We start from the raw sequence: 13437 nt of genomic DNA, 5'->3' as shown, positions 1-13437 counted from the left end.
GGCAAACCCCGCCGTGCCCCCTCCTCAGCGCGCCCGGCCCGCCGGGGTCCTGCTCGGCCACGAACGGGCCGGTACCGGGAGGCCGCGGAGCAGGGCCCGCTGAGGGGGCGACCGCGGGGGGGCGCGGAAGGCCGCGGACCCCTGTTCCCCCCCCCGCCGCTCCGTGGTGGTTTCGCCCCGCCCCCCCCGCGCGGTGGTCCCGCCCTGCCGCCCTCACTGAGGGGCGCTCCTCCGCCCCGCCCTCTATGGCTGTACCAACTCCTCCGGCGGGGGGAGAGCTGAGGAAAAAGGCGGGAGGCCGCACTGAATCGCCCCAGAGGGCCCGCAGCCGATGTCTGTTCCCTATCCGAGCGCCGCTGATGCCGGACGCTCCGGGGAGGAGACCCGAGGGGAGCAGGAAGGTGGGCGGGGCGGGGCTTCTTCCCCCCCTGCGGGGCGGTGGAGTGGCACGGTCCGCCCGCCCCGCGAGGCCGAACCCGGAAGGCGCGGGCGCAGCGGCGCACATGAGCGCGGGGGCTCGGGCCGGCGCCGGGGCCGGGGCGGGCGGTGCTGCCGGGGCGCTGGGCGCTGCCGTGGCGGCTCTCTACACGGCCACGCTGCCGCCCGCCCTGCCCGGCGGGGATGCGGGTAACGTACCCAGCGCCGCCAGCCCGCCCGTGAGCGGGAGAGGGGCGGCGGGGCATCCCGTGGGGCCGGGGCGTGGGGTCGCCCCAGCGGGGAGGTGGCGGCATAGGGACGCTCGGCCCGTAGGGGCTGGTGCATCGCGGTCACCCTTCGAGGGGGGGGCTGAGCCCTTAGGGGCTGGTGCATCGCAGTTACTGTATAGGGACGCTCATCCTATGGGGGCTGGTGCATTGCGCCCCATAGGGTTGCATCATCGTATGGGGTGCGTGCCCCCATAGGGGCTGGTGCATTGCTGTCACCCCATAGGGTCCCCGTCACCCCATAGGAGCTGGTGCGTTGCTGTCACCCCGTAGGGTCTCCGTCACCCCATAAGGGCTGGTGCATTGCTGTCACCCCATAGGGTCCCCGTCACCCCATAGGGGCTGGTGCACTGTTGTCACCCTGTAGGGTCCCTGTCACCCCATAGGGGCTGGTGCATTGCCATCACCCCATAGGGTTGCTGTCACCCCATAGGGGCTGGTGCGTCCCTGTCACCCCGTAGGGTCCCTGTCACCCCGTAGGGTCCCTGTCACCCCGTAGGGGCTGGTGCATTGCCATCACCCCATGGGTTTTCTGTCACCCCATAGGGTTGCTGTCACCCCACAGGGGCTGGTGCATCGCTGTCATGCCATAGGGTCACTGTCACCCCGCAGGGTCGCTTGCCCTGTAGGAGCCGGCGCATTTCAGTTGCTCACCCCACTGGGGTTGGTGCATTGTGACCTCCCCACGGGGGCCCGCACCCCACAGGTGGGTGCATCACACCCTGTGTTGGACCGCAGACCCCCAGAGCTGGGCCGTGGCCGTCCCCACCCATGGGGTGCTCGTCCCACCGAGCCTGGTGCATCGCTGTCACGCCTTGGGGGGCTCATCCCCTTGGGGTCGGTGCAGTGTGCTCACCCCGTGGGGCTGGTGCCCTCTGGCCACCCGGTGCTGAGCCCTCTCCCCCCGCCTCTCCGAGCCTTTCAGCGAAGGATTTAGTCAGGAGCCCTGGGGACAGCTGGTGGTGTCAGAAGGCAGATGTGCTGTCCTGCCAGATGTGGTATCACTTTCTCTGGCACGTGGAGCCGCAGCCAGTGCAGCAGTGAAATCTCTGGATCTGCCTGCCTGGAAGGGACAAACTGTCCGATGTTTTGTGTTCCGTGCTGCCGATCCCACCAGATGGGACAAAATTCTCCTGTTTGGTCCTTCTGTGGTTTTGCCGGTTTAGTCTGGTCTCGCTTTAAAAGCGCCTTCCTTCTGTAGTGTGCAGCTGTGATTTGGGGGTGGGAGGGCTTGGATTTTCTTGGGAACGGTTTGATTTTATTTTGATGGAGTAGGTACCCAGAATATTTTCCTCTTTCGTATCCCAGAAGAGCGTTGAGTGGGTCTGTTTAACTCTGTGCCTCTTGGCCATCGCTGGTTATAACATTTCCTAGAAATAAACGGGCTTTTAATGGGTACTTATGTTTTACAGCTGCAGTATGTGTGGAGAGATACGTTTTAACTACAGTTCTTTGAAATTTGCTGTTATTTATCGTTTAAAGTTACGTGAAAGACAGTGCTGCTTGGTGAAAGCAGGCTGGTTTTGTCTCGTGGGGTTTAAGGCAGCGTGTGTTCTTCACACGCAAATGTAAAGGTGAGCGGGGATTCAAGTGAGGGTTACTTGATTTAAAGACAACGGGACGGAGCTGCGTTTTCATTACACCAAGCTCATCCTCGTTAACCGGCTCTCAGAGCAGGGATTTTGCCGTGGAGATGGGCACTGGCGCAACCTTGCGTTGTCCGTTTTCCCCGTTCCCATGTTTGGATCAGAGGCACCCTGTTGTCAGAGCTGTATTAAAAGAATTTCTTTTTAAATCCCTTCTCCGTAGAGCGTGCATCCCACGCTTCGGACGAGGCGTGCCTTGGCCAGGCTGGCCGCTGTGTTGTCCCTCGTGGCTTTTGCTTTCGCTCCCAAGTTTGTGAAAGGGGCCGGCTTTGCTCCTTCTGGTTGTATCAGTTAATACGTGATCATCGACATATTTACAGTTGTTACCATTTTGTCTTTTAAAGTGCTCCCTGATGGGAAACGCGTGTCTGTACGTACGCAGGGTGCCTGCGCTCTGAGCTGTTCGTGCTGCGCGAAGCCTCGGGAACCTGGTTTTTAATTGTGCTCGAGCTTGAGTTTCGCCTCTGGGATGCAAATAACCATTAGCACCCTTTACAAAGCGGGATGCGGGCTCTCCCGATGAGGTGACGGATCGATGCTGGGATTCGTTCCTTGCTTGATGTGAATTATCCCGGTAGGTAGAGCGAGCAGCCGTGGGCTTCACCCTGCTTCCCCCGGGTTATCGCAGTTATTTCATCCCATTTTGGAGGCGGGGGGGGGGATTGCTCTTTCCCTAATTTCCGAAGGCATCCTGGTTCTTCCTAGCGCAGCTGCTGTGCGTATAGAAATATGTGTATATACGTGCAGCGTGCATCACTTCTCTGCTAATGACTTTTGTCAGAGGTGTCAAGGACGCTAACTGCGTGTGTGCTGCGAACAGGGGCACAGCAGAGAGGTGCCCCGGGACTGGGGCTTTAACCGCCTTAGAGGGAATTTATATTAGAGGAAATCTCTTGGCACGGTGTCCCCCAGCTAGCCCGCAACCTCACTCCCCATGTCCCCTTATTTTATTTTAATTTTTTTTGCATTTTCTTCTAAATCTGCTGCCTGAATTGCACGTGCTTACTGGAGCTGAACAGAGATGGGCTCGTCCCCGCTGTCCTCTCGTGCCTCTCCCAGCTGGCAGCCACTCCAGCGCGTTGCCGTAAGACTTTTTGGGTTATTCCCCTGGTTTTTTTGTGGCCCGTGGGATGCTCCAGCGCTGCCACCTGGCCGGAGTCCCCTCGAAGGTCTCTGCACATCCCCGCTCGAGGCGATTAAATTGCCCGTTCCTGAGCACGGGGCTCAAACTTGTGCCGTCAAAAGCACTGAAGCTACTTGTGTGAGTAAAGAGGTGCTTAAGGATTTGCTGTATCTGCTTTCAGGCAGGGAGCCTATTATTATATATTTTTTTTTTTAAGCTATCGGTATATTTTTAATTGTTCCTGAAGTTTGCGGTAATCCTAAAATGTAAAAGGCAATAGGTATTTTCATTGGCAGCTTTCTCGTGTTACTTAGTGTTATAATAAAGAAAGGAGAGAATGAATTGTAGAGCTAATTCGGAAACATCCGGAGATGGTAAAACAGCTTAAAAAGGGATCAAATAAACTCAAGTTAAAAGAAAAAAAAAACCCAAACCCCACAACTCAAACCTTCCCTCTGACGTTTCGGACATCAGCTCCCAACCTTGCTGGGGATAAACCCATTTTCAGGCAGCGTGGGGCCCGTTGCCTGAACCCCTTTATTGGGCAGTCGAACCGGACGGTCAGAAACGTATTTACACCATGATTACGCGGGAATAAACTCTTCAAGTTGAGCCGGCGGCTGAAGGTGCCGCAGGTCATTTTCTCCCACGAGAAATACATTGACATCACGTTTGTGGCAAAACGGGGATGCTGTAGTGTTCCTGGGTGTGTTTCGCCATTTAGTAGCAGTACTCTGCACTTACACAGCCCGTATCTTCGCTCGTAAAGCCCAGGGAGACCGTAAGTGGGGCCCAGGCACGTGGGTGGGAGATGGAGAATTAACCTGTCTGAAGTGTCGGGTGTAGGTGCGCGTTTTGGTTTTCCCAGTGGAAGTGGAAGTCAACGAGCCTGCAGCCTGGGAGTTTATTTTTGCAAGTTTTCTTTTTTTTTTTTTTTTCACCTTAATTCTTACGAGGCAAAGCTGTGCTGTTGGCTTTCAAAGCTTGGCGATGGCATCCACCAGTATTTTATTCTTTTTTTTTTTTTTTTTTCCAGCTTGCTGGTTGGTTTATGTCTATTGCTTTGGGGTTCTTCTTGCCCATGATATGAACCAATATCACAGCAACGTGCGTGAACTTAATCTTAATCTTTAGCCGGTGTAGATGCACGTATTGCTGTATCCCAGAAGGACTTTAACGAAGGTGGAGCCATGTCTGGCTCAGGACCAGCATCCCCACGAAGGGCGATGGACGTCCACCGTTAGCCGCTGCGCAGAGCAGCATGTGCTGGGGAACCCCCGCGACGCCGAATTTAGGGATTCCTTTATTAGCATCATCTTTTGCTGCGTGCAGGGAGGGTCGATTGCTTCCCAGCCTCGCTGTGCCCCTGAAACATCGGAGCTGCCGACTGCCAGCGGGCTCAGCTCGGGATACGTAGTTTTCCCATTGCATCCGCTTTTTTTTTTTTTGGGGCCGTCTTGCAGTGGGTTGAAACTTTCCTAAAATAGAGTAGCAATAAAAGTAGCCAGCATTTGCAAGTGCGGTAAAATCCCCATCTGAGAGGGGTTTTTGTGCAGAAAGCCGCAGGGCTGTCCCCAGGCGTCGCGATAGCTGTGATTTTACAGCAGTTGCCAGCACCAGTGGCGGGTTGCCTTGCATCTTCCTTTTAAAATCTGTTGTTGACTGTAATGTCCATATTTAAAGGTGCCGTTTGTACAATCCTCCTCCTTTGCGTTGGGTGGTAAGGGCGTAATAATGAGCAGAAATTTAAAATACTGTTAATTTAGCGTTTAAAGCCAGCAGCGCCCTTCGTTTTGCGTCTTTACCGTCTAACGATGGGACAAAGCCACCGTGACCTTGGCACTTGCAAAATTAGCAGGACCAGTAAGACCAAGCTCTGCAAAACTGGATCACAAAATTTGAGGGAAAGAAGGAAAACCAGCCGTGATTCTTCATTTTGTCGCCCCTTGGTTGTGCCCTTCATCCCTGAATGCGTTGTGCCTATTGAACGTATTTAATGTACGCCATTCGGGAGCGTTGCAAAATGCTTCAGTGTCAAGTGCTCTAAAAACGTCAAGTATTATTAACTATGATGCTAACGTGGATCTTTTTGCGGCAGTTATTTGTCTTGGCGTAAAATACAAATGAAACGCAAAATCTAACCGGTGTTTCTAATGGGAGCGGCAGCTGGATGCAGGTAAAAGAGTTACTTGCGGAGCAGATGCTGCAAGAATTGCTTTAGCATCAAGGGAGAGCAGCGTTCCCAAATACGTGGATGCAGATTTGCACGATCAATGATTCTGTTTTCCCTCTTTTAAAACTATAGAGCTCAGGGAGGGGGATGGTTAATGAGAAATAACGGGGTTATTTAAGAGACAATGCAGCTTAAGCGTTGCAAGCTGTAGTGTTTCAGAGTTATTGAGTCAATTGGTTTTAAATTAAAAATACGCATGCACAAATGTCTGCGTTTTGAATATCTCGGGCCGTTCTTTACCCGAGCCTACCTATACTTTCACTTATCTGTTCATAAAAGTCTCGCGAAAACATACAAAAGATATTTTGTGCAATGACATCAGAGGGAGAAAATATTCTTAGAAAATTTCATGCTGTTAAATCTCTACAGATTTACAGTTTTATCCAGTCAAATTAATGCAAAACCCCAATGCAAGCATTTGGATTTTGAAAACTTTGGAGGAGTGTCATTTCCTAATAGTAATTATTGGTTTTACATTATTTTTTCACAGGGGAGCTGATCACAGCCGCATATGAGCTTGGAGTAAGTATTAGTTTTATTGTTTAATCAATGCTCTCATTAACAGTTTTAGGAATTAAGGAAGTTTAATTAAGCATGGAGTAAAGTAGATTAATTTATTTTCAAACCACAGTTTTTACTAACTTATAAGTACAGCACGCGACAATTTACTTCAAGTTTTAAATCCAATTAAACTAAATTATAAAGCAAAGCCTTTACTGTATATACAGTAGCTGGCTTATTATCAACCCAAATTTTGTATAAGCTGGGGAGAATAAAATAAATCGGGTTAACAATTTTAATAAGTTTTATTATTTAATAAACTTTATTATGGTGCATGATCCCTTTAGGCAAGACCTTAGGACTGTCAGCGCGGTGGTAATCCGATAGCAGTGTGGTCTTTCAACTTGCTAACCAATAAAATAGTTGAGAAGCTGCTTTTTTTAAAAAAAAAAAAAAAAAAAAGAAAAAACAGCCTTTTGAATGACCCTAATATACTGTGAACCCAAACAAGGAGCCCTTTAAGGCACGCTAATGAAAGGTGGCACCTCCTTTTCTCGCCGCCTCATTATTATGGGCGAGGCATGGAGCCAAATCCACTAAGGAAAAATATTTGCGGAGTTAAAAATTGGTACTAAAGGATGGGTCGGGGAGAGGCGCCGCTCGGAGACACCCCCCTGGCTCCTGCCGCTGGACCCCGGCGTGCTGCTCTCTTTTCGATTTCATAGAATTTCACCCCTTTTCAACCCCGTATCGATCTGTCCGTAGGTCGCCCACCCTCCTGGCTACCCCCTGTTCACGCTGCTGGCCAAACTGGCGACGGGGCTGCTGCCCGTCGGCTCCCCCGCCTACAGAGTCAATCTCCTCTGCGGCTTGGTGGGAGCAGCTGCCGCCTCTTTGCTTTTTTACACGGTTTTCAGGTAAAGTCATTGGCGTGATGCCGGCGGGGCTTTTCCCCGTCGGCTCCGGATGTTTCCGAAGGTTCCCTCTGTTCCCCTCTGGCCTTCGGACCAGCGTTCCCCCCTCCCTTCCCAGCTGTAATTAGTTCCTCTGATTAACCTAACAGCGGTTTAATCTGAATTTGACCTTCTTTCCTGCACAAAAGGTCCCTCTTTTTTTTTTTTCTTTTTCTCCCCCCCCTCCCCTTTCTGTTAAATAATAATAATAATAGTAATAATAAAAAGTGCTCCCTTTCCCTTACACAGACGTGACAGGTTGTTCAGGCTCATTATCACAAATCACCGCTCGGTTTAACTAACCAGAACTAATGAAGTTTGTCGTTCTCGAAAGATGCAGATGGTCTGTTTAAATTAACAGGATGAGCTTCACCTATCGGGAAACCGTGAACTTGGTTTAATTGCAGCTCCCGGCGGAGGCGGATGGGCAGTTGCCTGCCGGTGGTACCCAAGGACCAGGGCGAGCATCGGTGCCGGCCGCCTGCCCCCGGCGTAGGTGCCGCTGTCTGCGGCGGGGGGGGACACGCACACACGGATGGATGGGACCGGCTGGAGCCCATCCGTTTTCTCCGGACTGCTAACGTCGGGAGAAAAGGGAACAATCGGGATGCGCACGTGGTTGGGGGGGTTTTGTTAACCCCGCTCGTCTTTGATGTGCAAGTTGTGGCTGCTCTTAACCTCAGCCTGACCCATATTTGAGAGGATTATCGCAACCCGTACAAACAATTTCTGATGTTCTTTTGCAGGGAAAATAGGGCACGTTTGCAGGTTGCAAACAGGGAAATCTGAAATGATATCGGGGCGTTTCGGGATGAGACGGGACGCTTCCTTACCGAGATTATTTTGACAAAAGCCCTTTTCTCCCACCCGTTCCCAGAGCCACATCGCCCCTCGGGGAAACCTTCTCAGAGAGCGAGAGCAACCTAGAAATAAAAGCAGGAATAAATTGGGGGGCAGGGGGGACAGATCCTGCACAGCCCGAGACCCCTGAGCTCACTTAAACTTCGGGGTCCGTCTGTCCGGGTGCATCTTCCTCTGCTGAAGAGGAGTTGCTTTTTGCAACGTCGCCGTTCACGTAGCAGTGCATCGGCTTCAAAGCCCACCTGCTGGAATCGCTCGAGTAATGCCCAAATATTTCTATAGGCGTTTAAAGTGATTGCTTTTACTGTTGGGTAATACGTGTAATTAAGTCGGCGTTATTTAATTTAATATCCTGTATTTTACAACGTATTTAATTTAATATCCTGTATTTTACAACGTATTTGGGGAGCTGGAAGTGGCGCTGCCCTCCCGTGCACAGTGCCAGCCGCAGCGTCAGAGCGCGACTCGTTTTGATTATATTAAAAACTCCTGCAAGGAGTTGCTAAAGCTTTTGAATATCGGGTTCTGATTTTTTTTTTTTTTTTATTACGGTTATTCCCGTTATTACAGTTACTGTGAAGATCTGCCCCGCTTTTTAATTTTAACACCAACGTGACAGTTCCTTACGTGCCCATTTTGTGTGTATGAAACGATGTGATCATCGTGTTAGAGAAATAAGAATACCGAAGAGAAACGACAGGCTAAATCTGGGAATTATTTTTACACTTCTAGAGGTCTAATGTATTTTTTTGTTGGATTTGGAAGATGTGGCTTCTGTCAAATTTAAAACTTGCACGAAAGAATGGAAAACCTGGAACTGAGAGATCATAGAAACTGTTAGGACTTATAGAAAATTATTTCATAGATACAGGGCGCTGACAGAATCAATTATTCAGCCTAGCAGCGATTGATTTTTTGGAAATGAATTGTAAGTCAGTTTTATTTCCAAATGACAGTGTTGTATTTTTCCTTTTAAGCCCCTGAAAACTGATTTCTTTTTTTCCGACATTCATTTAGCAAAAAAAGTTTTTTTTCTTTCTATTGCCATCTACTTAAAAACAAAAAAAAATCTTTCAGAAAGTGTTTACTGGCACCGTCTGCGTGAAAGCCGTAGATATCCGAAGGCGGCGTGTTTTGGTTTTAACCGGGCTTGTCCGCACTCACAAAGGATCTAAACCGGTCTATCAAATCCCCCCGCATTTTCGTAGTTTAATTAAAATTTAGCTGATGGGGTGACCCCCGCAAGGTACCAGAGGGGGAAATAAAAAAAAAAAAAAAAAAAAAGCGCGCCGTTTCCTCATGCCGCACGAAATGTGGATGTTAATATGAAAATATGTAGATGTTAGGAATACAAATAATTGATGAAGTACACATCCTTCGGGAGCAACACGGTTCAAGTGGCAAATCTCTCTGCTCAAACAATAGCCACCCTTTGCGGGGAGGAAGCCATCTCTATGGTAATGGGGCTGACGCTGCCCTATTGATCGAGTGGAAGAAGACATTATACGATGTCACTTGGGTTGTTACAATTTCATTTGTCGTCTGACCTGAACTTAACCTCTAAAACCTTTCTTTTCTCCCCACCAGCCGGGCAGGGTTGCTGTTTACCCTCGCGGGGTTTTTCTGTGCCTCCCAGCATCCCTGTACAGTAAATCTCTCCCTTTTTTTTTTTATCCCCCCCCCTTTTATTTAAGAAGCATATCCTCAGTTTATTCCTCAGTGGGTCGGGACAATTTCTTTTACTGCTGGAGGAAAGAGTTGCGGTTCCCTCCGCGGCTGGGTGGTGGTTGGGATGTTACGGCGTGTGCGGGATTAGGATTGAATTTATTCCTTAAAACAGATTTCTCCTCTGCCTGGTGATGGCTGGAGGGATGCTCCGCGCAGGCACTGCTGGGGTCGATAGGAAGCAACCCCATCGTCTTCTTTGTTTATTCATTATATTATATGATATTATTCATGTAATTATTATTTTTTTTAAAGCCCAGATTGTTCAAAGTTACGTCGACCCGCGTTGATGCAGAAAGCCCTTTTGTCAGTAATCCAGACTATCGCCGAACGAGCGCTTTACTCCTTTGAATCAGTTCTCAAATATGAGGGGTTTCCCCCCCCGCCTCTGCACAGTCTTAATAAATTGCTTGTAATTATCGTAAAATGGTATTTACAAAGAGTTTTCTCAGACTGTTTGTAACTGAGGCAAATAATTCATCTTTGCTTTGAAAGAGGGGGGAGCTGCTTTATGTTTTTAGGATGCAGCAAGTGCGGCTATAGGATTGTTTCTTTAAACAACTATTTTATTTGTTTTACTGTGGGAGGCAAAGCATAGCAAGTTTACAAAGTAAACCAATTATCTTCTTCTAATATGATTGCCAAAGTGTCATTTTCTGCACAGATGATGCATTCTTTGCATTCTCTGTTGCAAAGAGAAATAGGATGCTTTTCCCTGCTTTAAGTGCATATTTTTTTTTCCCCGTGTATACCTTTCATAGCTTGGCCGCTTTGCTGTATCTAAATATACAAAGTTAATTTATCGCAGGGGTGGTAGCAGAGTAGAAGGTGTCATTGCCCAAGTACTTTCGGTAAGTTTTTGCCGGTTTTATTCTGGCTGAGTTGCACACGGGTTTTTGAAAAGGGGGAAAATGTTGCATTAAATTAAGCGGGTCACGTCTCTTTGGTTTGAAGTTCTGGGTATTATGCTAAGTTTTGGACTTTTATATATATATTAATATATGTATATATGTATTCCCTGCTTCCCAAACCTTCCAAGCAGCACACTATGGATGTATATGAAAACTGGAGGCAACTCTTCTCCCACCACCACCAAAAAGGAGCGTTAAGCATGTTTTATAATGAAATCATCAAAAATAATTTGATCATTTTGAAATCACCAAGGTGTTTTGGAAATGGCACTTGACCATCCTGACGGCCCTGATGTTTCTTGCTCCGGTGCCGTGTGTCCTGGAGCTCTCGTGGGAAGGTCTCTGAGAAGGACCAGGTGTGTTGGAGCACCAGGAGGGTGGTCACCTTCGTGGTCCTCCCCGGAGAGACCTCATGGCCGATGCTCCCCTAAAACTAATTGGTGCTGGGAAAAGTTGTCTGCTGCCTGCGACGAGTGGGGAAATACTCCGTGTCCCTCGGGTACGCGGCGTTGGTGGAGCGGGAGTCATCCCCAGATGGTTTGACTCCTTTTTTTGGGGCATGGTTTGGGGAAGACGGAGGGATGAGAGAGGAGCGCTCCCGCCTGGCATGCCGGTGCCCCCTCGACCATCGTGGGAAATTAAAATATTGGGCTTTGGGGAAGGCGGAATCTCCTTACAGGGCATATTTGTATTTTTCCAGATTACAGATTATCATAGATTATCGCCGTTGTAGCACAGCACCAAGATCTTGGCTGTTTCAAATGCAGCTACGCTTAGTAACAAGCAGTTACGAAGTTTTAGGAGGGGGAGAAGAAGGGAAGGTACTCAAGCATTAATTTGCTTTTAGAAGAATATCTACCGTGACCTCTGACTAATGTTCATATACATATATATTTATTTTTCCCCCCCCTTGTCCCCATAATGAACCAGCACTGAGTTCAGTCTGTTTGAAGACATTACCAAATCTGTTCATTTGCCTTTTGCTCTAAAGTAGGCATATTAGCCTGCAATAACTCCACTTCGTTTTGAAGCAGGGAGGGAAAAAAAGCAGGGCAAAAAACTCTTTTTTTTTTTTTTTTTTAAAGACTGAAGAGTCTTTTCTGACAGCTAGTCAGAGTTAGAATTAGTTCAAGGAAATGTTAATAATGCACTGCCTGGCCTAATCCCTTTGATATCACCAGGTATCCTCCTGTTCATGGGTTAATTGCTTTAAAAGCGGAGGCAATATTCTGAGCGGTGGGCCGCTTCACCTTTTCACAGCTGTTACCATTGAGTGACAACTAAATCCCATGTGTAAGATGAGGAAGAGCTCAATCTCCAATTGGGAGAAAATTTATGTAAACCGCAATCCCTTCAGAATGTGCGGAAGTCACAGACTTTCTTGATTTACTCTGCTTTTCCCAGAAAGCTCCATTGTTCCCTTCCCTAAGTCCCATCAACCCTTTGTAGCGGAATATCACAGCGGCGGCAGATAGCTTGAAATATATAAATGCTATCATAGCTCTGATTAATAGCGGCGCTTATGAGTCAAGTCTGATAACGGAGCAGCTCTCCACTCAATTTCAGATACCGCTAATGGAATCTGTCTCCTGCAATTGTAATGTGAGAAGGGCTAATTTGCCATGGAGCTTGGAGCTGTCACCAGCCGGGGATTGGGGGGTCAGATGGGAGCTGCCAGGTTTTTGCCCTGCAGCTTGTATCTCTCGCTTTGAATAGCGCAGCCCCCTGCCTGCCAGGGAGCTGATAGGCCGCCGGGGGGGTTTATGCCACTCCGTACAATAGCGAAGGGCTGCATGGGCTGACTTGGTAATTGTGAAGCCAGCTCATTTTTATTTTATTTTATATTTTATTCTTTCCACCGCCACCACCCACCCACCCCCCCTTCTTTTTTTTTTTTTTTTTTTTCTCCTGTGGATGCATAATTTCTAATAAGGGGTTTTAACAAATGTCAGATTAGGAAAAGTTTCTGCAATTACCAAAAAAAAAAAAAAAACTTATAAAACATTTAAATAGCTAAAGTCAGTTCCTACCGAGGGTTGGGGTTTTTGGCTGCCGGAAGTAGGCAGGGGTTATTACAGGCGCCCCGGATAAAGGCGTACCTATTTTCTAGGGATTGTGAATCACATAATGGGTCTAACTAATATACCCTTTCTGCTTGCAAAGACACTGGGAGAGAAGTTCTCATTTTTAGTGGCTGGAAGCACGATTTTTACAACTCGTTATTAGAGAGGTGCGACTGTGGGGGGGTATTTATTAAAGTAGCGCAGCTGTACTTGCGTTTTATCGATCTGTTGTGAGTTGTGCTACTCACCGAACTGCTCTGGGATAGCTTGGCATGGGGACGTTGAATTTAATTACCAACCTTGCTTGGGAAGGGGCCGCTGCAGGCGGGCAGGTTCTGCTCCGGCATGGTGCCGGCTGTCCAGGAGCGTGTGAGGTTTGAGGTCGGGAAGTCCCGTTCCTTGGTCCCCTGCCAAGCCCTTGCGGGGTGGCTCTTTCCATCCCTGGTGTCCGGACCCACCGAGGTCCCTGCCACCAGCCTGGGCCACCCCACCGCAGGGGCAGCTTGGTCCTCCCGGTGAGAGGAGCTGAGGTGGCACGGCCCCGGGACCCGAGGGGTGGCATGCAAGATGCTTCTTGCACGTGCTAGTGACCTCCGTGGGCCTGCGTTTAACAAGGGGACAGGCAGAGACTCACTGCGATCCTACAGAGATGGTGTCCTCACTGGACGCATCCATCGTGGTGTCCTTACTGGACGCATCCAGTCCAGGAGGACGTGT

The 13437-nt window shown here is 49.1% G+C and overlaps 1 protein-coding gene across 4 annotated transcripts in view; it reads left to right on the top strand.

The window, feature by feature from the left end:
• Positions 1 to 469: 469 nt before the first annotated feature.
• TMEM260 (transmembrane protein 260) overlaps positions 470 to 13437 on the top strand; it is a 34462-nt gene continuing 21494 nt past the window's right edge. For 2 of the 4 annotated variants that reach the window (XM_054827704.1, XM_054827702.1), the window contains exons 1-3: positions 470 to 627; positions 6197 to 6228; positions 6973 to 7124. In XM_054827704.1, the coding sequence (XP_054683679.1) occupies positions 504 to 627; positions 6197 to 6228; positions 6973 to 7124 (308 nt within the window). In that variant the 5' untranslated portion in view covers positions 470 to 503. Of the gene's footprint in view, positions 628 to 1186; positions 2925 to 6196; positions 6229 to 6972; positions 7125 to 13437 lie in introns of those variants that run through there. The other 2 variants (XM_054827705.1, XM_054827706.1) reach the window with 2 other exon arrangements.

The sequence above is a fragment of the Grus americana genome, chromosome 5 (assembly GCF_028858705.1).
Source record: "Grus americana isolate bGruAme1 chromosome 5, bGruAme1.mat, whole genome shotgun sequence".
NCBI classification, from domain to species: Eukaryota; Metazoa; Chordata; class Aves; order Gruiformes; family Gruidae; genus Grus; species Grus americana.
Note: the sequence above shows the minus strand (reverse complement) of the source record. Positions and strands in the feature narration are given on the sequence as shown.